General features: G+C 44.7%; 1 protein-coding gene across 1 annotated transcript in view; it reads right to left on the reverse strand.

The window, feature by feature from the left end:
• MDGA1 (MAM domain containing glycosylphosphatidylinositol anchor 1) overlaps nucleotides 1-26,325 on the reverse strand; it is a 99,483-nt gene that overhangs the window by 19,566 nt on the left and 53,592 nt on the right. Inside the window, exons 5-12 of the mRNA XM_053459830.1 lie at nucleotides 23,659-23,791; nucleotides 13,422-13,691; nucleotides 11,459-11,788; nucleotides 10,996-11,289; nucleotides 7,605-7,874; nucleotides 4,667-4,818; nucleotides 2,891-3,068; nucleotides 219-242 (exon numbers count right to left, since the gene is read on the reverse strand). Coding sequence (XP_053315805.1) covers nucleotides 219-242; nucleotides 2,891-3,068; nucleotides 4,667-4,818; nucleotides 7,605-7,874; nucleotides 10,996-11,289; nucleotides 11,459-11,788; nucleotides 13,422-13,691; nucleotides 23,659-23,791 — 1,651 coding nt within the window. The remainder of the gene's footprint in view (nucleotides 1-218; nucleotides 243-2,890; nucleotides 3,069-4,666; nucleotides 4,819-7,604; nucleotides 7,875-10,995; nucleotides 11,290-11,458; nucleotides 11,789-13,421; nucleotides 13,692-23,658; nucleotides 23,792-26,325) is intronic.

The following is a 26,325-nucleotide window of genomic DNA, read 5'->3' on the forward strand; positions in this document are numbered from 1 at the left end:
GTGCTGGGGGGTATATTACTGTATACAGCGCTGGGGGTATTAATACTCATCTCTTACCCTCTGTTACCACAACAAGCAGTCTGAGAAAGATGAAGTCTGTTTTCTATAAAGTTATTATTTTAAAGGAAATCGCTGGGCGGGGGAAGTTTTGTTCTCTTGCAGACAGATAAATTATTATTATTACCCCCATAACATCAGTAAATGACCCCGATACTCACCGGACGGATTGGGGTAGTTAATAGCTGGGGAAAAAAACAGAAAGAAAAGAGATTCAGTTTTAATAAAATAATCAGCAGAATCGGTGATCGCGGCGCCGGAATAAACATGGTGATGAATAAATGGTTACTTTGTGTCGGGTGATTTGAGCGATGTCACCCCGTTTGGCTTTCGCAGGAAAACACAAAATACTTCAGCGACTTAAAGGCAACGATCTCAGCGGCTCTGTATACCTGACACCCAACGGAACCCTTTATACAGGATAATTTAATACAAACACACACACCTACACACATATATACACACATACACACACATACCTACACATACACACAAACCTACCCACACATACACACAAACCTACCTACACATACACTCACACACACATATACACACACATACCTACACATACACACACATATACACACACATACCTACACATACACACACACACACCTACACACATATATACACACACATACACACAAACCTACCTACACATACACACACATATATACACACACATACACACAAACCTACCTACACATACACACACAAATATACACACACCTACACATACACACAAACCTACCTACACATACACACACACACACCTACACACACATACCTACACACTCACACATATATACACACACCTACCCACACACCCTCACATATACACACACATTCCTACACATACAGTTACACACACATATATACACACACCTACACATACCTACCCCCACACTCACACATACACACACAGATACGCACACTCATACCCCGTTTAATTTATAAAGCCGTTCCCTGCTGTTTCTATACACATTATCGGGGCTTTTAGGGCTGTAGAACCCTGCGATCCCCTCATACCCAGCAAACATTCTGACCTCCTAGAAAAGAGGGGCATCAGGGGGGGGAAGGGGCATCGGGGGGGGGAGAGAGACTGGCCAAACTTAACAGGGACTTTTTTGGTGAAGCAGGGGTACCATGACAGCAGGTGGAACGTATTTACCCCGTGACCCTGAACACCCTTTAGGGGCGGTGGGATTCCTCGGTAAATACCCGGCCTGCTTGTCATTCAGAGGCTTTGCTGAGTTTTGGGATAAAATGAGTTAAAACAGAAGATCACGCGGCTCAAGGGCATGCGATGGGGAAATAAAGCGTATTTATAGCCAGGCGATAACAAGCAGGCCTTGGACGCCCACATGCTGAGAGCCGAGATTTGTTCCTCCTTGGGAACGCCGAGCGCACAATAAATCCATCGCCCCCCTTTATTAGCATCCGGCGGAGAGAGGACAGAAAGCGTTGTCCGTCCGCTCCGGCCCCAGGCGCGTGAAGAGATGCGAGAGTCGGGGGCGACTAAGGGCGATGGGAAGATTCTGTTACCCCATCGCTTCCCTGCCCGCTCACTGATATCCCAGGAAACATAGAACCTGTCAGCAGATCGGCCCCATCCGGCCCCCGTCTAATCGTCCGTTTCTCCTGCTATAAAGACTCAAACCTTAATCAGTCGTTGATCTCGTCTTAGATTCAGGAGCCGTATGTCTATCCCATGCATTTTTAATCCCCTCACTGTGTTACCCTCTACCACTTCTGCTGGGACACTCAGCACATACACTCAGTGGGTTCTGGGTGTTTTATTGAGGTGGAATCTCCCTTTTTCCCCCTGTTTGGTAAATCTCTCATTAACATTTGTTATTTTAAAATAACTGCTTTCAAGGAGAGCGCATCCAGTTCTTTATTCCGAAGCCGGCAGCTGCGGGGTTAACTTTGCACGGAGTAAATGTTTTTGGCTAAGCGCAGGCGGCGTGCCGGGGCCCCGGAGCGCGGAGCAGCTGGACGGGCTAAGTATTGCGTCTCGGAGGCATCACGCGTCAGTGAGCCGGCGCTGCTCGGGCAGCCAGGACCCCACGCGGGAGAAAACGAGAAACGGCTCGGAAAATACGAGAGCCCCCAACGAGACGCCCCGCATATTAACCCTTTAACAGCCCTTCCTACAGATCCTGTGGCAGGGACTCGTTATGGAAACCGTGACATGTCAGGAGGGAAAGATATTCTGAATGGAGTCACCTGTGTTCAAGCAGGGATTCCAGCTGTGATAAAGCAGGGAGAAAAGCACCAATCGGGACGGTGAGAGATGATCAAATCAGAGGAGAATATGAAGGAGTCGCTGCAGACTGTGTGGCCCGAGAATCTGCCCCATTCACCCCGAGACTGGGGTAATTACCATGAGACCGGGGTATTAGCCTCCCAGATCAGGGTAAAATGGGCCAAATGATACAAACGTTAAGATGGGTAAAGCAGCCCCTAATAGCCGGTGCAAGAAAAGCCCTGGAATTAGGAAGGGCCCGGGGCCCCGTGCTTGGATCGGTGTGATTGGTCGGAAGGAACTTGACTTGGGGAGGGGCTTGTGAGCAGGAATCATGGGAAGTTATAAAAGGAAGATTTTGTGTTTCCCCCCAAATTGCTTTTTTTTGTTCCAGGTCAGAGTCAGTTCCTGTGGGGGGTCCCTGAGGGCCAGGATCAGTGTAGAGGGGTCCCTAAGGGCTGGCATCAGTGCATGGGGTCCCTAGGGGCCGGATCAGTACATGGGGTTCCTAGGGGTGTGTTGCACTCGCGCATGTGACGCGGGGCGTGTACTGAGGGTACAGGGATGAAGGGTTTGGATACCTACGTTCTGTGTATCGGATGATCCGCGAGGCCGAGTCTCCGGCTCCGAAGGTGGTGATGGGAGTGAGCTGAACTTCATAACTTTGGGGTATCTTGAGGTCGGTGATGAGATGCTCCTGAAGAAGCCCCTTCTGCGACCCTTGGGCCGCGATGGTCTTACTGCTGGCGACGCGCAAATTGAGCTGCAACCGAGAACAAAATGTGCAAAACAGATCAGTGATTTGTGCTTTAATTACAGAGAAACCCAGAACCCGCCGGCAGATCGGCCCCCACCCGGCCCCCGTCTAGTCGCCCGTTTCTCCGGCTGTAAAGACTCAAACCTGAAAAAAACGACAGTTTTGGGTCTTAAACAAACAGAAGCTGCTGAGAAGCGGCAGAAAGAACCCGAAATGAATTCTTCGTGCAAAGCCAAAAGTGAAAGGCGTTCCGGGTGATCCGATTCTCACCGCGCGCGGATTTATCCCCCCCCCTCCCGCCCCGCACACAAACCAAGGATCCGAGGCTCGTAAATCTCCCCGCCGCCGATCGCCGCACTAAAAAAAGATAAATTGGGAGCCGATAAAAAGGCCAAAAATTTACTGGCACGGAAATCCTTGTAACTCAGCAGAACTGGACGGGAAATTACCGGGGAGCCCCTCGCGGTCAAACGGGCAACGCTGAGAAACGATTAACGGGGTCTGGCCGAGGGATTCGGCGTAAAGAATACAAAAAGGAAAAAAACTTTGTAATTGAAGGAAACTATAAAAAATGATAGGAGTGATGTCATCATTTTAATGATTTCCCTAGGGTTTTTTAGAAATATATAAAAAAAAAATGGAAATATGTTTTTTAAAAACTAGGTCGGGTTCCAGAAGCAACCGAGTCCGGAGCCGGCAACAGCTTTGCATGTATGCGCTGAAACGGGGCCAAAAGCCGGTATTAGAGCAGTGAAAAAAAACCAACTTAAATCGATCGGCCCCATCCGGCCCCCGTCTAGTCGCCGTTTCCCCTGCTGTAAAGACTCAAACCTTAATCAGTCGTTGGTCTCAGCTTAGATTCAGGAGCCGTATGTCTATCCCATGCATGTTTAATACCCTCACTGTATTACCCTCTACCACCTCTGCTGGGAGGCGGTTCCACTTATCTACCACCTTCTTGGTGAAGTGAATTATACGATTCAAAACCTTCATCTGTCCCATCTTAGATTCAGGAGCCGTCTTCCTATCCCACACGCCGTCTCCCGTGCATTTTGTTTTATTGGGATTCACAAACATTCCGAATTCTCGGAAGCCTCGTATTAACCCAGGGCTCTGCGGGGGGGCTATTGATCCGCCGCCCTGCCACCCTGGGCATTATCAAACAAACTGCGTCACCAAACTAAACACCTTGATGTGAGAGCAGAACCCGGGGAAAGACGCCGGCGGCCCCAGGGGGCCTGACAATAAATCGAGGACAGGCCCCGGCATTACCATCTCCAACGTGTTACTAAGCAGCGCGTGGAGTTCATGGCAGAATTAAGCTGAAATATCACAAAAAAGGAGTAGTTTAAGCCATTATTGCCCCCTTCGACCGTCTAATAGATTGTAAGCTCATAGGATCAGGGCCGCCTGTGTCTTATTATGCTATTATCAGCTTTTTTGTGTTGATTTTCTCTTATAAATAAAAAGTATATATAGTATACAGATTCCGGGCCAGCGGGCCGTCTCGCTCGGTCTCTTCTGATTGAAAATATTTATATTTCATTTTTTTTTTATATAATTTTTGCCCCATAGAGCGTTTGGGGGGATGGGCAGCCCCTTACCTGGCGGACCTCCACCTTGTAGTGCGTTACGGGGTCCACGGCGCCGGGCTCCTTCTGAGTCCACTGGATTAGGTAGGAGTAGTTCTTGGATGGCTTGTAGCTTTTGATGGGGTTGGGGGTGTCGAAATAAAACTCCGGGCTGTAAGCCTTTCCTGAAAAGAACGACGAGATTCGCTGAGAACCCTTCTGAGCCACACGGTATTATTATTGTAATTATTACTAATAACAAAAAATATAATTATTGATAGATAATAAATTCATTTTAATTAATAATTCATTAATAATTATGCTGCAAAGCTGCCGTCCCACTTATAGAAAACACGGACTCCTTTCTGCAGTGAGCCAGTAACGCTCGGTCATTTATTATTATTTATTATTATTATAATATTCAAATATTTATAATATGTAAAAAAAAAAAAAAAGCACATTTTTTTTTTAGGTCTCTATGGCTACAGCTACAAAAATGTTAAATTTGGCTGGAACAGCAGCTTTAAACAAATAAATATATATATATCAACATCCGCACATATACATCAACATTTTAACCCAGAAACGGATCTTCATCCAAGAAAAGGCATGAAAAAAATGGCATATTTTAGGGAGGTAATAAAAATAATAATAATAAAAAAAATAATAATAATAATAGGAATAATAATAATAAATATAACAATAATAATAATAAATATGAATTCTATGGATGGATTATTAATTGGTGACTATAATGATAATCATCAATGAATATGAGTAATAATACAAATAAACAATTATTAATAATAATAATAATAATACATAACTATGGATCAATAATTATTCATTGGTGGCTATAATAATAATAATCAATCAATAATAATAATCAATAAGTAATAATACAAATAAATGAATAATAATAATAACTATGGATTAATTAATTATGAATTGGTAATTAGAATAATAATCACCAATTAATAATAATAATATTTTTCAAGCATGGTAATCTATATTTCCCAGGGCCCTAGGCATGGCCCCCAACATGATATCTGGATGTCACCCCTCCATTACAAAATAAAGCGCTGGCCAAAAGATTTCATTGACGGGACAGATTGCCTAAACAGTGCGCACACAATACGAAAAGGTGCCCCCCCCACGCAGTCGCTTTAAGCATCAATGCCTTTAGAAAAATGGCTGCTTGACCGGCCCCTGCGGCCGGTCGGTGTGTTTTTCATCCTTTTTGTGACATTGTTGAAATATTTTTGTTCCGAGGCTGAAATGAAATTTGGGGACTGTAGTGGGGTTGTGAAGTCGTGATGATGTCACTCGCCGTGTCATATAAACACGTTTTCCAAGCACGTCTGCTGACAAAAAAAAAAAACCTTAAATGGAAAGCAAGTTTAGCGTCAGAAATGGAGTATTTAATAAAGTGAGTTGGAGAAAATGGCGGTTTTTGAGCGTGCGCGGTGAGCGGACGGGGATGATATATGAGCTTATTAACACTGCGTGGGCTACTAAGAGGCAAAACACCAGGAGAATTACAAATGAACTCAGTATTGATTAATTGCCATTTTTTGTTCGGTGACTTATGTGATAATACCCTCGGCAACGGCATCATCGTATATCAGCCCTAGACGGCATAAAAGGGGGGGCGATCTACAGCTCTCTGTACCTCCCAATCCCAGCACCCTCAGCACAGAGTTAGCCAGGCTGGGATGGATTCATTTCTAAAAAAAACATCTTTTTAGCCGCTTTCTCTGTTCCCTCTCAGAGCTTCATGAATTCGCCGGGCAGCCGGCCCCTCACTGATGGCTCCAACATGGCGGCTTGGACTCCAACGGCACCGACCTCCCCTACAGTAACGTGGATTCCGTTCAAATCCTTCCCATCCACCCTATCTGCGTCCTCCTGGACTTCCCACCACTGAACAAAACGGGGGGAAATATAAGGAATCGGCGGCCCGGGGGAAGTAAACCGGTGGCCTGGGGGGAGTAAATCGGCGGCCCGGGGGGGGGGTAAATCGGTGGCCCGGGGGGAGTAAATCGGCGGCCCGGGGGGAGTAAATCGGTGGCCTGGGGGGAGTAAATTGGTGGCCCGGGGGGAGTAAATCGGTGGCCCGGGGGGAGTAAATCGGTGGCCCGGGGGGGGGGAGTAAGAGCCCCAACAACGGTTTTACAATTAAAAGATGCCTCAGGAGGACTAAATAAACATGTCGGGGTTGGACGTCTCTCTACTTAGCACCGGACACCAACCAGGGTTCCACTCGTCCCGGACTGACCTCTCTATGTCCCGGGAAATTCTGGGCTGGTGGCCATGTAAAATTGCACGGGGGAGGGGGGGCACGAGGAAGCCCCTGCGCATGTGCTGGAGATCCGTAAGCTATAGAGAGAGCCCCGCGGTCCTGTCAGGGCGAGAGGAGGGTGACCGACATTATTCTTCTTTAATACGTAAAAGGATTTTCTCTCTCCTGCATTCCTCTTCTCTCCTTTTTTTCCTGAGTACTTTCTTTTTCTTCTTCTCTCTTTTCTCTCTGCTCTCCTTTTTCTCTCTCCTCCTTTATTTCTTCTCTCGCGTTGTTTCTCTCTTTTCTCATTTCTCTCTGCTCTCCTTTTTTTCCCTCTCCTCCTTTTTCCTTCTCTCTCGTTTCTCACCCCACTATCATTTTTCTTCTCTATCTTTTCTCCCACCTCCCTTCTCTCTTTTCACTCTCTTTTTTCTCTTTTCCTTGTTTCCCTCTCACCCCTCGCCCCTTCCTCTGGTGCAGACTGACAGTTTTGCCCCTTTTTCTGGTGCTGCCCGTTACCCCAGGCCATCATCCTTCACCGCTTTCCTCCTCAATCGTTTTGCTCCTTCAGCGTCGTCAATACTTTTGCCAGTCAGGGGCAGACGCTGCAATAATCCTGGCGACGTTTTATTACGTCTCCCCCTAATGGGGTGACGCGGACCGTGGTACGGGGGCAGAAAGACTCACCAGTCACCTGAAAGATGCACGCGTCGGAGCCCACGTCGTTGGAGATGCTGCACTCGTAGGTCCCGCTGGTCTCGCGCTTCAAGCTGTTTATCTTCAGCTCGGAGTATTCCTGCTGCTCCAGCGGCGGCACGCTCATCAGACTGCGATTAAACCGCCACACCGCCGTCGCCACCTTCACCGGGCTCCCCTTCAGCATGTTGCACCTCATGGTGAAAGCGCTCCACATGGCCTGGCGAATGTCCTGAAACTTTGGTTCCACCACCGGAGGGACTGGGAAAGGGGCAGAAATTTCTGAATTACAACCCAAAGTAACACCGAGGAGAGGACAATTCCAACAAACGCATCGTCTACAATCACATATATTTATAAATAGCATTTCTTATTAAAAATAGACGATTATTAAATATAATATATAATTAAAAAAAATTAAAAACCTTAAATACAAAAATATAATATTGTGATTAAATATCAATATTTTAATATAAATCCAACTATAATATATAAAAATACATATTCATTTCTATTTGTATGAAATAATCTGACATAGGAGGATGATGATGACGATATTTATTTTTTGAATTAAAGTCACACTTATGACACAATAATTGCCAAATTGTCCATTTTCAAGAGCATCAAATCTTTCTTTTGTTCAATGGACAAAGCATGTTTTTTTGTTTGTTTTTTTAGATATTCCTGCATGAGAACAGGTGGGAGAAGTACTTTCTGCGTCTGTGATATGCAAAACCCACCTGTGCTAAAGAATAGTCCACCTGTGCGCATGCACGAGCTCCGCAAAAAGAAATCAAACAATCTTCCCTTTTCAATGTTTTTTTTTTTACGCTCTGGGATATTTTTAGTAATTTTCTCTTTGGGCATATTATCAGGTATCAGCAGTCATTTTTGAGTCCCTGCTCTGTGCGAGAGAGCACCTGGACCTCAGAGCTCACAATCTTTTTTCTTTACATTCTCTCGTTTACTTTCGGTGACATCGTTTACAGCCGTCGCCCGCAGCCACGGCGATCAGGTGATCAATGGCAGGGAAGCTCCGGACTCCTCGCCCCATCTGTCACCATTAATACCGGGGGGGTCACCGGGAGACTCATTAGCCGGTGCGATTCGGCTCGGCCATCCGGAGGTCTCGAGAAGAGGCGACAAGGGCCGCCGTAATGACCGGCTCATCTCTCTTTATTTCATCCTCCAGACGGTCAGAGCGCCGGTCGCTGCCAGTCGCTGCCGGTCGCTGCCGGGGAGGGATGTGGGCTTTTCGAGTAATGAGGAAAGCATCGATCGCAAAGTTATTTTTCTTTCATATTCTGACATAAAATTTGGGTTTTAAAGAGAAAAATAAAAAATGATTTTGTAGGCGGAAGGTTTCATTTTAAACCGGACAGATTTGGTCGAAATTCACTGCGGTGGAAATGTTTTTATTCCATCTCAATAAACGATGAAAAGTTCTGAACTTTAACGTCAATTTTAACCAAAATCCATTTTTCTCCTCCCGTATTTCAGACCCTAAAACATCGCCTATAGAAACGTGTATCACGCGGATGGTTAATAAGGCAGATTCATGTCGCCTCTTACTCTGGTGATTGGATGGCTGGCATTATGGGAGTTGTAGTGCTTGGTAGTAAAAGAAGCCGAGCGTGAGAAGCCCCCCGTTAAGATGGCCGTGGCATGGGCTCCCCCGGCATTGGCCCTCGATCATCACAGAGAAGGACACAAAACACGCGAAGCTCATTAAACGTCGGTGGCCGTCCCGGCAAGCGCGCCCAGGATGCCCCGTCAGGGTGGAGAGCAGGAAATTTGGTGATCCGGGCCCCAATAACCAAAAGGACTCCTCTCGCCCACATTATCAATGGAGCAAAATGCGTCAACCCAACTGAGCCAATGAAATGCTGGGGACACAAAATGTCCAAAGACTAGATTTTTAAACAAAATATAAACAACCCAATTGGAATGTTTTTGAGGTTGAGGTGTGTGGAGCAGAAGTACTTATGCCCTCCGACCCCTTTTACCCCTCTACCCCCCCCACTTCCCGGTAGGTCTGGTCTTGCCGTCTGATCAGGGTCTCCATCGCTCGCCTCTCTGTGACACGGCGGCGAACGCAGAGATAAACCCGGCTGGGCCGGCTGGGGGCCGCGCTATTAAACACATCCATAATCTGACATCCCGCCGCCGCTCTCCTGCCCTTTCCTCCCCTCTGTTATTAGACCAATAAAAAATGTTTTGTGTTATTACCGGGAAACCGTAAAAAAAAAAAAAATCAGCAAAAGTGCCGTTTTTATTTAAGGCTACATATAAAAAATATTTGGAGGTTTTTTTTTTTTTTTACGTAGCGCCAAGACCCTGAAATAACAGCCATCAAAAACTTCACTTAGTTCTTTTCTGGAATTCCATTTTCTTTTTAATTCAAATTGATTGCTATAATTAAAAAAATAAATAAATGAATAAAAAATTAAATAAATAAATAAAAAATTAAATACAAATATATATAAATCAAGCTAATAATGGGAAAAAAAAAAAGAAAAATACATTGTGAGGCAGGAGGAAGATCTCCTGATGGTCGTGGAATTGATTTTTCCATCAGGATGAGGATCCAAGACAGCGGTATTGTCTGGAGCCGTTCCTCGGGCACAGAGAGCTAGTTAAGAGGTAGGAGATGGAACATATGTGTCCCGCAAGTACGGGCAGCAAGAAAACACGTCTCCACGGAGCACACGGGATGTGAAAATAAAACACTCATCAAGAAATCTTCACAAGCCGCACGCTTCTATTTCCAGAAAGATGAGGACTTCGGGGCGAGCGCCGGACTAATGAAGTGTGTGAGCTGCAAAGAGGTGTTTCTATTAGGAGAGACGAGTGCGCCCGGGTCTGTCCACGGCGGGGAGCGCTCGCTGATGTGTTTTTGAAGTGTTTGCTTAATGCATCCATCTCAACGCAAGCTCATCCGGCCATCAGCCGGGGGGTTGAGGTAAATAAGCTGAAGAACATCGTCACACGTCGGAACATCTAAAGAATCGGAGAGTGACAATGTTTACTTGGCGGCTTCCCGCAACAAGAGGAACCAGGCCTTCGAGGCTTTATGGCTTCTTACGTCGGGAACATTACCGTAATAACGCGTGTTCTCTGGGATACTTCCAAATCACAACATCACACAACGGACAAGGTGGCGCCATTAAAGCCACCCCTTAAACAATTTGATAAAAGATTGTCCGGGGGTTACACGTTACGACTCGGCCCCCGTAATACCACAACTGGCTCGACTTTATAATAAAATCAACGCAATTCCTACAAAAATATAACACAAGGGCATTTTGAACGCATTGCTGTTGGCCGGAGTACGACATGAACAGATATCGGAGAAGATCTACTGAGTATTTCGTGTACTCACATTGGACGTTCAGCTGGACCAAGGCCTCTCGTGAGCGGATGTTGAAGCCGTTGTACCTCGCCGTCTGACACTTGTACGTTCCGCTCATGTCTCGAGTGACGTTCTCCAGCCTCAGCTTTCCGTCGTATGTTTCCACCACCATGTCTCCAGATGGCAAGGGTCCCTCCTTGTCGACGCGGGTCCAGAGGACGGGTGGCTTTGGCTTCCCTCGGACCTCGCACTGTAGCTCTGCTCTGGAGCCCTCTCGTACGGTAATGATTGATTGTCCTTTGGGTACGCTCAGTGTTGGTGGAACTATAAGAAGATGCAAATTTGGGAAAGGTACACTTGAGGTGAGTTACTTAATACCTACACACGTTACCCTTTTTTTGGTTTCTGGCACCAACATCATGAGAAGGTGCCAGAACACCACCTCCTAACTTTGCTCTAACCTAGCAGATAACGGCGGTGGTTGCCTCCTCACCTGTCTCGGCAGAGATATTGACCTCAACGCTCAGTTGCGGGGTGGAGAGCCCTGGCAAGGAAGCCACACACATGTAGGTACCATAGTCACTGAAACGCAACTCAATGATCTCCAAGCTGCTGGTGACCGGCGGGAGCTCGGGGTCGTTTTTGGTGATGATGAGGTTTCTAGACGCCATGGCATTCCTCTGATTCTTGTACCAGGAGTAGACGACCTTCTCTTGGGGGACGGCGTCGACGTGGCATGAAAGCTTCAGATCCTGCCCCAGCTGGATGGTCTCGCTTTCCTTTATGACGTCCGGAGTGATCTGAAATGTAGCATTTTTCATGGCTGTTTCAGAGCAAAAAATAAACAACGATTAAAGTCAATAAGGGTTCCGATTCCAAAGCGCCGTTTCGTTTAGACACTAAACTCCGATGCTCATAAACCTCGGCAGATCTGCCGCTTTATTCCTCCCTCCGAAGGTTTAATAATCACATAAAATGAAACAGAACCCCCGCCCCAGTTTCTATGGCAACAACTTATCGGTGTCACATGACAGATAAGTGTCCCAGGCAAAAGTTATGAATCAGAAAAAAAAAAAGTTACTTGATGAAATATTATCAACAGGCGTATGAATGAGGCTTCTAAAGCTGCGTTTGGTTAGAAAAGCGGTAAATTCTGTAGAGAAGGTGGAACGGTAGCTTTAAATAAGTTATATTGCTTTAACTTATCTGTGTCTAGAACCCTCCGATCCCCTCATACCCAGCGAACATTCTGAACTCCGAGGAAAGAGGGGCATCGGGGGGAGAGAGGGGCATCAGGGGGGGAGAGAGGGGCATCAGGGGGGAGAGAGGGGCATCAGGGGGGAGAGAGGGGCATCAGGGGAGGAGAGAGGGGCATCGGGGGGGAGAAGGGCATCGGGGGGGAGAGAGGGGCATCGGGGGGGAGAGAAGGGTATCGGGGGGAGAGGGGAGGAGAGAGGGGCATCAGGGGGGAGAGAGGGGCATCAGGGGGAGAGAGGGGCATCGGGGGGGAGAAGGGCATCGGGGGGAGAGAGGGGCATCAGGGGAGGAGAGAGGGGCATCAGGGGAGGAGAGAGGGGCATCAGGGGGGGAGAGAGGGGCATCAGGGGTGTGGGGGCCAGGGAGGTATTTAAATATATCTTGGGATATATAGATTGCATCTTTCCTTTCCCCACCATGTACTAGAATTGCTGTGAATCCTGGGAATTTAGGCTGTACTGTAAAATGTAGATTTTTGCAGTGACCTTGCGCAGTCTCGCCTGAACTCTTATAAATTATTCCTGACGCCGTTCCCTCGGCTCATCGTGGATTCCTATCGCCGGCTTCTTATCACAAAAGAACGTATTTTTGGGAAAGCGTCCCCACATTTTCTTGAATTTATTAAAGGGGAATTCCTAGCAAAGTTTTTTTATTCCTGGTATTTCATTAAAAATACGTTTTTAAAAAAAATTCTGCTATTTTTACCCCAGTTGTAGTTTTTGCCCCAAAATATGTTTTCAGGCAGCTGCATATCAGCCGTTTGTATGATTCTCGCTCTGTTATCTGACCCCCGATCTACTAAACCCCCCGACTCCTTATCATACTGCCTGTGGGGAACAATAGAATGGCTCAGTCTAAATCACCAGGTGGACTCTCTGACGAATGGAAGTCTATGAAGGGACGGACTTCATTAGCATCGCCGTAAAGCATCAGCTCAGTGTGGTGTTTGAGCCGGGAAAGTCACCCCAAATATCACATGACTGACAGCAACGGCGCCTCCAGGTGTACTTTATAGGAAACAACCTGTTTTTTTGTTTTTGTGTCACTTGACAATTAAGTGTTCCTGGCAAAAAATTGTGATTTTTTTAGCTATCTTTGCATGAAATCCCCCGGTAATCTGAGCGTTGCCTGTACCGGCTGGCGGGATAAAGCGTGTTGGTACGGTACCCGTGGGTTTACTGGCCTGATACAGGACATACATCTCACTAGCAGGTTGACGGTTTTCTTGGCAGGGTTCCCGACGTTGTTGATGGCCGTACAGTTATAATAGCCCGAGTCCTCCGGCCGGATCCTCCAGATGGTGAGGTTGCCGCCTCGGCTGAGGCTGTTTGGCGGCATGGGGTTCGGGGAATGAGACCAGGCCACCTGTGGGGCCGGATCGCCTCCCGTGGCCGAGCACTGCATGGTCACATTATCTCCGGGGTTCACCACCAGCGTTTCGTTGACCGACAACTTTATCGACGGAGGAGCTGAAAAGAACAAAAGCACGGAGGTGGTGAGAGAGCGGGCGACGCTGCCACCGGAGCCGACCCATCCGGGATTTCCTCCCATTCCAAACCGGAATTAAAACCTTCAAATAATGCAAGATATTAACACAAAATACTCCGTGATCAGATCAGGGAAATCCCTCTGGGTTGGAGAAGGATCCGGAAGCTCCGTGGGGACATTAATTAGTTAATTAATTAATTAACGGAGGTGGACAATTCTTATTTTATTAAATCAAGAAGCGATCATTCCGGTTGCCTTAAAAAGCAGATTTACATAAAATGCGGCGCCTCGTTTTTATAAGCGTTAAACTCAGTCACGCGTATCACTAAACGAGACTAAACGAGACTCTTGGAATATTAACCCTTTAATAGCCCCTCTTGAAGGTTCTATAGGGTGTCTCACCGACTGCGTTACCCGAATGTCTCTAATAGCGGTCGTCATTAAATTGAGTCACCTGCATCCAAGCAGGCATATCAACCATAACACAGCAAAAGCACCAAGCACCCAGTGGGGAGAATAGGAAGGAGTCAGGCTGTGCGACCTGGAGCGTCTGCCCCTTCATACCGAGACTGGGGCAAAAACCCTGAGACTGCAGGTTTTGTTCAATCAAGAAGACAAAAAGTGCATGTTTTACATTAAAAGATCCAAACAGAATGTTAACGAGCCAATGAAACGCACAGCCAGATAGTGTTTATTTATTTTTAACCCTTTGACATCGCTCCATCCTAAAAGCTCTGGTACCTCTAACCGAGATAACATTGATGTCGATGCAACAAACAAAGCTCCTCATTCCATTCCGGGGCGGAAAAAAATACAAATTATAATTATGATTTTAATCTATCGTTAATGAAAAATTCCACCCCTAGCATTCCAAGCCGTCTAAAAATAGAAATTTACAATTACGTTTATCGACGCCGCGCGAGCGATAAAACCCGGCGCGATTAGAAAATTATACGTTTTTGCTGTAATGAGCCGTTTCATTTCACTTTCTAATCACTTTCACCCCGGAACGTTAATGAACTTTAAAGAAAACATTCTATGCTGATAAGGGGAGGTATTAAGGGCGGGGGTCAGGGGGTAGTGGGGTATTTCAGGCAGTACGGCCGGCCGAGGGGATTAAGGCAAACTCTATTAACCCTTTGGATGACAGAAGAAACAATAACACAGTAGGATTACCTGCATCCGGTATGTATAGTAACTGGTGCAGGACTCCGGATTTTGATGCCGTTACCTGATAGGCTCTCAGGCAGTTAGGCTTAAAATTTGTAAACATTTAGCGTAATATAATGATTTCAGGCAGCTGCGTATCAGCCGTTTGTATGATTCTCGCTCTGTTATCTGACCCCCGATCTACTAAACCCCCCGACTCCTTATCATACTGCCTGTGGGGGACAATAGAATGGCTCAGTCTTAATCACCCAGCAAGACTCTCTGACTAATGAAAATCTATGGAGGAACGGACTTCATTAGCATCGCCATAAAGCATCAGCTCAGTGTGGTGTTTGAGCCGGGAAAGTCACCCAAAATATCACATGACTGATAACAATGGCAGCTTATTACTGTATACAGCGCTGGGGTTATATTACTGTATACAGCGCTGGGGGGTTATATTACTGTATACAGCGCTGGGGGGTTATATTACTGTATACAGCGCTGGGGGGTTATATTACTGTATACAGCGCTGGGGGTTATATTACTGTATACAGCGCTGGGGGGTTATATTACTGTATACAGTGCTGGGGGGTTATATTACTGTATACAGCGCTGGGGGTTATATTACTGTATACAGCGCTGGGGGTTATATTACTGTATACAGCGCTGGGGTTATATTACTGTATACAGTGCTGGGGGGGTTATATTACTGTATACAGCGCTGGGGGTTATATTACTGTATACAGCGCTGGGGGGTTATATTACTGTATACAGCGCTGGGGGGTTATATTACTGTATACAGCGCTGGGGGTTATATTACTGTATACAGCGCTGGGGGGTTATATTACTGTATACAGCACCGGGGGGGTTCCTATTACCCTCATTTATTCTGCACCAAGATCGATGCTTCGAGTGCCGGACGCTCTTCATCTCGTGGTCTCTGTTATACTCTGGAGTGGTCTTCGCTCGCATTATTCTCTCGGCGGGGGGGGGGGGGCGTCTTTCTCTCCTTCCTTTTCAATTCATTTCTTATTTAAGCCTTTTGAGCTGCACATCGTGCGTTACACATACAGCGTACAGACCCAGAACTGGCCGGCAGATCGGCCCCATCCGGCCCCCGTCTAGTCTCCTGCTGTAAAGACTCAAACCTTAATCAGTCGTTGGCCTCGTCTTAGATTCAGGAGCCGTATGTCTATCCCATGCATGTTTAATATCCTCACTGTATTACCCTCTACCACCTCTGCTGGGAGACTGTTCCACTTATCCACCACCCTCTTAGTAAAGTATAAAAATCACTGTAAAATCTCCGTGTTCCTTCATTTATATGTAAATATGTCTCTGAACGCCGAGGGACGGCACGACAACAAAATGAGATAAATTCGCAGTAAAAGTCTCGCTATTTCCAGAATGACACCGCTCACATCTGCGCAGCCATCACTCTCAGCCGTCCTGACCCCCCCTCCTCCCGGAGCCCTCGGGCGTCTCATATAAACCACAATTAAAAGAAGCAAACTTCATTTAATTGGCGGCTCGGAAGCGGACGGGGAGGACGGACCGCCGGCGATTTATCTTTTATATCCCAAATCAAACTATTTATTGCTTTCGCATCAAAACCCCTCTCGGAACGGAGCCGCTTTATCTGCCGTTCCCTCCGCCGATCCGACGGACGCTTTAATCGTCTTTTCCTCCGAGCGGTCGTTCCGTTAGAAGCCCGGAGCCCATCCCGCTCCAGACCCCCCCCCCCCCGGAGGAGAGCTAAACACCATTTGGTTAATAAGGTTTTGAGTCAGGAGCCCAAATGAATGCCTAGAAGCCAACAGGAGCGGGGGACGGACGCAGGAGCCGGGGGGGGGCAGCAAGTTAGCCCTGTGTAATGCATAGATTAATCAGCAAAATGCCCCGGCTCACTGATTTAACTATACAATTTAACCCCCGCGATGAGCCGCGCTTTAACACAACATGCTATTTGACACTTCGTAGCCCTTTGGCCAGCACAATGTATAGATCAAAACGAACAGCCTTTTAAACTGTTCCTTTGTTAGCAAAGTAGACGCAGGTCCTTGTCGAGGTAGAGTGCCTGCCCCCGGCCCCCGAGTCTCCCCGGCCCCTGCCTGCCCCCGGCCCCCGAGTCTCCCCGGCCTGTCCCTGGCCCCTGCCTGCCCCCGGCCCCCGAGTCTCCCTGGCCCCTGCCTGCCCCCGGCCCCCGAGTCTCCCCGGCCTGTCCCTGGCCCCTGCCTGCCCCCGGCCCCCGAGTCTCCCCGGCCCCTGCCTGTCCCCGGCCCCTGCGGCTCCCGACTAAGTGGCAGGCGGTGAGGCCGCGCACGCGGTAATAGCTCCCTGTCAGGTAAGCAGGGATTTTTCCATATTGCTGAGAGCGGCCGCTAAGTGCAGCTGACAGGCTAATAGCGGCCGGTTAATGAGATACTTCATTATTCTCTCGGACTTCTATAGATCTTTCTGGAGAGTTTTATCCGGGGCGCAGAGAGAGGCGGCGGCAGGGAAGCGGATTGATCGAGACAAACTGATTGACTTCGGCAAAATGCTGCAGTCACTCGTCTTTCCGTCAGCGCCGATCTCCGGGGAGAGACGCACCAGAAATCAATCCGGCCGCCGGTGTCAGAACCAGGACGCCCCGAACCCGGCAGAAATAATAATAAACATAATAATAATAAATCCGGGAGACGGCGGGGAGATTATCTGCGGCGGCGTCCTACGAAACATTATTACAGCCGGAAATCTATATTTCATAGCCGGGTTATCTGAAAACAGAAACTGGATCTCTCATCCACGAAGATGGAAGGAGAAAGGGAAGAAAAGAAAGGAAAGAAAGAAAGAAAGAGAGAGAGAGAGAAAGAGAGAGAGAGAGAAATAAAGAGAGAGAGAGAGAAAAAGAGAAAGAAAGAGAGAGAAGGAAAGAAAGAAAGCAGCTCCAGTATCTCATTAGACCTTTTAATGCAGTTTTTAACCCCTTAATGACACAGCCCGTAGATGTACGGGCTCAAAATGCATTGTTTTCAATGGGTTTGACCGGCGGCATTATCTAAAGCACATTAACCCCTTTCCTTCCGTTTGAAGTGTAATATTGGCTGTTTCTACCTTCACAAGGAAATTCTTGTAATAATTCATTTTTCAAAACATTTTTATACTGAAATTCTGAAGAAGCAATTTTTTTAATCTTACTAACCTTTCAACGCAAATTTGAAAATGAATACGAAATGCATGAACTTGGTAAAATTAATGAGTTATACGCTTTGTAATATTTTATCAGAATTTTGTAATATTTGATCAGAAATGATATTATTATATATTTTTTGGTGGTTTTTGCTGGTTCTCTGTGCTTCAGAAGCAACACAGAAATCATTTATTTTTTTAAGATAAAAAAGTTTGGTTTTTTTAGTATGCCCATAATGGATCTCTCAATTAAAATAACATTTTCCTGTGGTTTTTTGCCGTTTTTTTCCCTTAAATTAAAATTGATTAAATGTTATGCTGTAAGATTTTATGTGGCATTATTTCGAAGATGTAAAGCGCCAGACGCGGTCGCTGAATCAATGCAAAGGAAAAACAGCGAATAATTATACATTAAAACAAAACAGACAAAATTTAAACAAGTAAAATAACCCATATAAGGGAGTTCTTAGTTATAAAGTAATATATATTATTCTATTCATTTAATAAAATTATATAAATGTGTGAGATATAACAAGGTATTCACGCAGAATGTATATTATTATTATTATTATTATTAATTATTATATTTTTATTATAATTAATATATTTATGAATAAATAACTAAAATAATAATAAAAGGAGGGGCCGTAGGTATTACCTATTTGATACGGTCCCCATAGAAAAAGTATTTTTTAAATAGAAAAAGTATTAAATGATATATTTATAACATATAATAAATATATCATTTATTTTTTAAATAAATGCGATGAATTGCGGGGTTTGGGTGGTAAATCGTTGAATGGATCAGGTGATGGTTGAGTGACAGGGGACAGAAGGTGGAGTTAATGGGGTATAATCAGAAGAAGGACGTTTCTAGGGGGTACCTCATCGGTATTGGGGCTTTTTAATGTGTTTTTTAGTAATAATACAGAAGCTGTTAATGTCTTTTTGCAAATGATATAAATGTCGGCGACCGGGGTAGAACTTCGGGGGGGAATAAACCAAATGGCGCATGATTTAAGTAAATTAGAACAATATGGGAGAGCGCGGCGGCTGCAGTTTAATGATGATAAATGTAAAATAACGCACTTGGGATGTAACTATCCCAACTCCGAATATAACAGCGGGACCCCCTGTGCTGTCAGTGACATCGGAAGAGGGGGATTCGGGGGTAATTATTTCAGAGGACTTAATGGTAAGCGGACAATAAAGCATCGGAGAAAGCAAGCAGGGTGCGGGGTGCACAGCGAGGGGTATTAATAGCAAAAAGAGGGGAGACGGTTCCCTGGTCAGAGCTCACCTGGAGTAGTGGGGGCAGTTCTAGAGACTCCATCTGCAGAAGGATATTAACACATTGGAGGGAATTCAGAGGAGGAAAAAAGAGAATGGTTTGCAGGATAAAAATGATCAGGAAGGATTGAGCGATCTCAATGAGAGAGGGGGGGTGGGAGAGAGAAGAGAGAGAGAGGGGAGATGGGGGAGACATTTAAATACATAAAGGGATTTAACAAAGGACGGGAGAAAAGTTACAACAAGAGACCGGAATCTAAAACTAGAGGATCAGAGACTGAGATGGAACGGAAGGAAGTTTTACTTTACTGAGAGGGGGTAGATAAGTGGAACAGCCTCCCAGCAGAAGTGGTAGAGGGTAATACAGTAAGGGGATTAAACATGCATGGGATAGACATACGGCTCCTGAATCTAAGACGAGACCAACGACTGATTAAGGTTTGAGTCTTTATAGCAGAAGAAACGGGCGACTAGAGAGATTATCACATAATTCAGACATAATATAAATCAATCGCACCCAAAGCGTCTCATTCAATAATCAATCCCAATCATTTCCAGCATTTACATCAAGTGTTTCTACCGGAAAGTCCCGAATATCGGAGCGAGATTAATTCAACGCATAAAATGACCCAAAACAAGACCTAACCTGTATGCTACGATTTACTCATATCACTCAATCAACTGATTTATCCATGAAAATGAGCCAAATCCCGCCAGATTATCCAACAAAATCAATAACCCAGAAAAATATAAATCTATATCTATAAAATATAAATTACAATTAATCAGCGATACAGAGCGCCATAATCGATACAGAGCGCAGGGTTCTAAGTGATGGTAAAATAAAAAGATATATTATATATAATAGCGTAGAAATCGATGACTTTATATATCTGAGCGCAGTGTAAGACTTATTGGAATAACAGAAATTATTTATTTATTATGGTATATATTTAATATATTTCTAGTGGGGTCCTCCAGAAAGGTCTAACTCGGGCCCCCACATCTACTACTTAATCTGCATTATTACCCAACATGCACCATGACATAAAAAATATGTTTAAATGTTAAAAACACACATGGTGTACGTGCCCCCTGGGGTACTAGGGCCCATAGGTTGCAGGCCATTAGTCGGGGGGACTCCATCGATATTTCTGTTCCTCCACTCGCTGGAATCTAGAATGACCCCTTAAAGACCCCTTAATACTCCCCCCTCCATACACACAGCATACGTCATTCATCAGAGCCTCCATTTTTGTTGGAGAAGTAAACAGAGGACACTGACCGGCCTCTCCTCTGATCGATTTCTTGCTTCTAGAGACCAATTTGTGACCTCCCGGTGGTCCCCACCACGATGCTCCTGAACGGAAAGAGCACCGGTAAGTCCTCACCTCTTTACTGACTACATTATGGCAATTATTTTAAATCTTTTATATTCTTTGATATCTCTGTGGTTGAACGTGATATTAAGTCATGTACGACACAGGCATGTGGATAAACAGAAACTATTACATCATATCAGGAATGGATAAAAGGCCCGCCCACGAGGAACAATTATTTAGCATTTTTAAAAGGACAAAAAAATTACCTTCTTAATTTTACAAAAAAAAAAAATGAAATATATTCATAGAAAATTTACTATAAAAACTAAAGATGATAACGTTTGGCATCATAACATTTTCAAAAAATGGCCTATAGCGTGTAACTTTGGAATTGTTTCAGCGATTTTTTGTAGAAACTAAATGAAACAAAGTAATAAATTACTCCAATAAATAATAAATAGAATATTATTGTATTTCTTCCTCGTCACCAAGTGAAGGTCTTGTAAAATTTTTATAAATAATCACTGGACCTGTTCTGGACGTATCCCCCCCCCCAACACGTCCTTGCTTGCTGGAGCCAATCAGCTTCCAGTAAAGGGGAGGAGCAACTCAATGAGCTTGGATGATCACATAATGTATAAGGTGGGCTTAACATTTTCTATTGGTTAAATCCATCTACAAACAGATCCACTTGATTCCAAATTATCAATTTTTGTAAACTGAAATGGAAGCAATAACACGTTTATCTCAGTTTTATATATTATAATATATTTATACATTTTATAGATCTCATTTTTTTATTCCATTGCAATCTATGTGAACATTGTACGTATAATATATATAAATATGTTTTAAGAAATATTGCTCTGTTTTCTGTTTTTTTACCCCAGTTCTAGTGTTTTTGCCCCATAATATAAAGTTTTCAGGCAGCTGCATATCAGCCGTTTGTATGATTCTCGCTCTGTTATCTGACCCCCGATCTACTAAACCCCCCGACTTCATACTTATCATACTGCCTGTGGGGAACAATAGAATGTCTCAGTCTCAATCACCCAGCCAGACTCTCTGACTAATGAAAGTCTACGGAGGAACGGACTTCATTAGCATCGCCATAAAGCATCAGCTCAGTGAGGTGTTTGAGCCGGGGAAGTCACCTAAAATATCATGTGACCGATAACAATGGCGGCTCCAGGTCTGCAGATAAAGGGAGTTTATTGGAGCAAACGGAGATAAAACCAGGTTTGTGTCAATCTTGAAAATTATCTAATATAAGAATATGTGTAAAATATACAATATATTGTAAAAAAGTTTATTATTTGTGGCTGATGTGACACCGTTGTCCCATCAAACGCGTAATGATGATTATTCCCCATAAAATGTATCTCCACGCCTTGGAGACTTCATTTTTAGGTTCTCAATATCCCGGGTAAGAGATCTGATTATTATCGCAAAGTAAACACAACATTCTCAATAATACAAAATGACACAAAATTACACGAAGCTTAGTGTCACTGTGTAATATTTTTCGTTTGACAGCATTCCCGAGGGATCATTTAAATGTGACATTGTGTAGTTATCATTACACAATACAAAGAATGTAACAAAATATCTGCATAAAAGAATACAGAACCCTAATAATCACATAAATAAAATGAAAAAAATCCAGCATAAAAGATTCCAGATTATTTGTTAAATACATAAAAAATATTATCAAAAATAATAATAATAATGGTAATAATAATAATAATAATAATAGTAATAATAATAATAATAATAATAGTAATAATAATAGTAGTAATGATAATAATAATAGTAGTAATAATAATAATTATTATTGTTATTATTATTATTATTATTACCTATGCCCTTAATAAATATTTATTTTTTTAAATGTTCCAAACATCCTCACTTTTTGGTTTATTTCATTAAAAAGGGATCCCTCACCCCAAAAATCAGACATTAAAAACAAATAAAACAAAAAACAATAGAATCCCCCTAAATGTCTAAGTGTAAGTGTTTACATTTTTGTTCGTACGGCATAGTCGCCTTTTTACGTTTCAATAACAGACTGGTGGGGTGGGGGGCATTTTGGGCACCCATCGGAATTCCCAGTTATTTCCTTTTCCCTGCACATAATTTGTTCATTAAATATAGCGGCCAATCCGAAAGCCATGACCAGGTGCATGATGGTCGAAAGTGAAAATCTAACACTAAAAAAAACCTTTACTGCTCGGAATAGATACTAAAATAAATATATAACATTTTTGATTTTTTTTTGATAATTGGTCTAGTTTAATGACTTTATTTCTAAATACATTTATACAATATATTTATACATTTGGTTTCTCGAAATATTTGGGCATTTATCATTATTATTCACTATTGGGCTTATTTATAAAAAGTTTACATTCATGAAATTAATTACATTTTTGAAACTTTTTGCTATCTCATTAAATTTCATCGTGGCGAGAATGCAACAAAGACTTTAGAGGACGGTAAAAAATGATTCCTTCCGAGCATCTACCACAAGCGCACATATATGTCATCATATACGTCATCATATACGTCATCATATACGTCATCATATATGTCATCATATACGTCATCATATACGTCATTATATATGTCATCATATACGTCATCATATACATCATCATATACGTCATTATATATCTCATCATATACGTCATCATATACGTCATCGTATACGTCATCATATACGTCATCGTATACGTCATCGTATACGTCATCGTATATGTCATCATATACGTCATCATATACGTCATCTTATACGTCATCATATACGTCATCATATACGTCATTATATATCTCATCATATACGTCATCATATACGTCATCGTATACGTCATCATATATGTCATCATATACGTCATCATATACATCATCATATACGTCATCTTATACGTCATCATATATGTCATCGTATACGTCATCATATATGTCATCATATACGTCATCAGCTACATGCGCGGCGAGCCGGCCGTTCCCTTACCTGTCCTGTTAGTGAGACGGAAGGTGATGGATTTGTCGGGGATCCCACACACGTTCCGCACCGACACCTGACACGTGTAATTGGCGTAGTCCTGAGGTCTTAAATTCTTCAGTTTCAATACTTTGGTTTCACCCTAAAAAACAGACAAAAAAACACGATTTCAGGTCCTGGCCGCAGACGGGACAATTATTGGGGGTTCAAAATATTGCCACTGGAGTGGCAAATCGAGCAAGTGTATGGCGCTGTACGTCGGTGCCTGGTGTGCCAGTAGGTGGATAAGAAAAATAGATGGAGCCCAAGAGAAAATGGCGTCTTTAGTATTGAGTCAGCATAGAAGTTACATAGGTTTTCAGGAAATCGGGGGTCTCATTTCATGCTAATTCACCTTTCCCATGATCCCTCAGTGCAGACTGTATCAGAATCCTCCTGTCTGCCCAAACAGGAAGTTGTAATCCGCTTCCTGTTCTCTCCTGTCAGCCCGAGCAGGAAGTTGGAAGCCGCTTCCTGTTCTCTCCCGCCATTGCTTTAGCGGACGGCGCATGAGCCGCTAGCGCCAGAGATCGTTTCCTCGGGTTCCTCAATAAAGCTCTGTAAGGAGGCGATTTACACCAAGTGACAGGGCAGCAAGATGGCGGCTCCCGTATATACAGCGCAGCCGGGGGTAACAGGGGTTTTTTATATATATGTTGTTTATCTATTTATATTAAAGTGGAAAATGTCACCGATACATTGGGAGTAAAGGGTTAAAAGTGTGAAGACGGGGCTCCTAATCAGTATTTATCGGTTTCTATTGTTTTTTTTTACTCGTTATGAGTTAGAAAGCGAGTCCGGCGGGGCCGGCTGAGGCTGCGACACTAAATATAGCGAGCGAATTAGTCTCCAATCAGGACGTAACAAATCAATTCGTTATTTAGTCTCTGCCAGCGATCGCAACGTCCCAGATACAATCAGCAGAGATCGATCGCTGCCCCGCGTTATTACTGCAGCAGACGCCCCGGCCTCCCTCCGTAACCCTGAGCAGAGACCGTGGGGCAGGAAAACAGAGGGGGGCATTTCACTGGGGCGCGCGGCACTCTGTTAACTATTTCACCGCCGATGACCGATGATGCAGATGTGAAACTGGAAGAACCCTTTAACAGCAGATACACCTGGGAAGGGTCTTAGGGTTTGACACCAATCTCCGGGGTCAATGGGCAGATTCTCAGGGTTTTTACCCCAGTCTCGGGGTGAAAAGACAGATCCTCAAGATTTTACCCCAGTCTCTGGTTCTTGGGGTGAATGGGCAGATTCTCATGTTTTTACCCCAGTGTCTTGTAATGAATGGGCAGATGCTCAAGGTAATTACCCCAGTCTCAGCTTAAATACACAGAGCCTGAAAGTTTTTTACCCCAGTCTCAGGGTGAACGTACAGAGTAGAGCCATTGACCTTCCACCATTAGCGGTTCTCCTTGCTTACGCCTGGGATCAGAGGACCCCCCCCCAGCTAATTAATGACATCGGACGGGGGACGCTCTTCCTCTGAATCAGATCGCGCGCCATATTTAATACCAGGGCAGTAATAATTGGCTCGGATTCCAATTGAAACCTAAAACCCCGTTGGGCTCCGTCCAAGCAGCGAGGTCCTTCAGGAGCGGTTCAAAGGAAGCCAAGGAAGTTCTAATTCTGCGAATCCGATCGCATTGACCTTACGGTCTGCAAAGGGGCCGCGGCAGGAATATTCGGTTAATTTACAGCGGGAAGTGGGAGCTCGTTACAGCCGGTAATAAGGTTGGCATAGGCGAGGTATTGATTCACTGTCCGCTCTTTATAGAAGGCGCAGAGTTATGATATTGAGACGTGATTAATAAGACGGAGCGCATAATAGAGAGCCTCACAAGGACTGCCGAGAGCGTCTCTACAAAGGCAGCTTCTGTCCCCAGTTCCATGCGCGGGGGGGGGGTCCGTCCCTTTTCAGTTTCTTAAGTAGTTTTTTTTCTCCCTATGCAGAATCCGCTCAGATAATAATGGAGCTTCGAGTGCCCGCGGCAAACCCTTTCAGAAAGCCGGTGCTATTGTTTGCTTCTGGAAAGTGATTTCAAAGACTTCTAGCGAGTATGTGCTACGTATATGCGATAATTCACATTTATTTATTAATCCTGGGTATCTTGGATACCATTCATCAGTTCTTCATACCCTTCAGGTGCCCCCAATGCCCCTCTTCCCCCCCTTGAACCCCATCTTTCCTCCACTGACATTTCTCTCTCCTTCTCCGGTGCTTCTCTCTTCTTGCCTGTGTCCCTTTTTCCTCCCCTTAATGCCCTTCTCCCTCCCCCCGGATGCCCTTCTTGCCCCCGTGATAACCCTCTTTCCTCCTCTAAGGTTCCCTCTTTCCCCCCTCTGTACCCCTGATTCCTCCCCTAATGCCCCCTCTTCTTTCCTGTGCACCTCATTCCTCCCCTGATGCCCCCCTCTCTCCTCCCCCGACGCCCCTCTTTTCTAGGAGGTCAGAATGTTTGCTGGGTATGAGGGGATCGCAGGGTTCTACGGCCCTAAAAGCCCCGATAATGTGTATAGAAACAGCAGGAAACGCTTTATAAATTAAACGGGGTAAATAAACCCCATTATTCTTCTTCTAAATGCCCCCCTCAGATACGCGAATACCCAGGAGTAGGGCAAAAAGTCACATAA

This window comes from Spea bombifrons, chromosome 3 (assembly GCF_027358695.1).
Source record: "Spea bombifrons isolate aSpeBom1 chromosome 3, aSpeBom1.2.pri, whole genome shotgun sequence".
NCBI lineage: Eukaryota > Metazoa > Chordata > Amphibia > Anura > Pelobatidae > Spea > Spea bombifrons.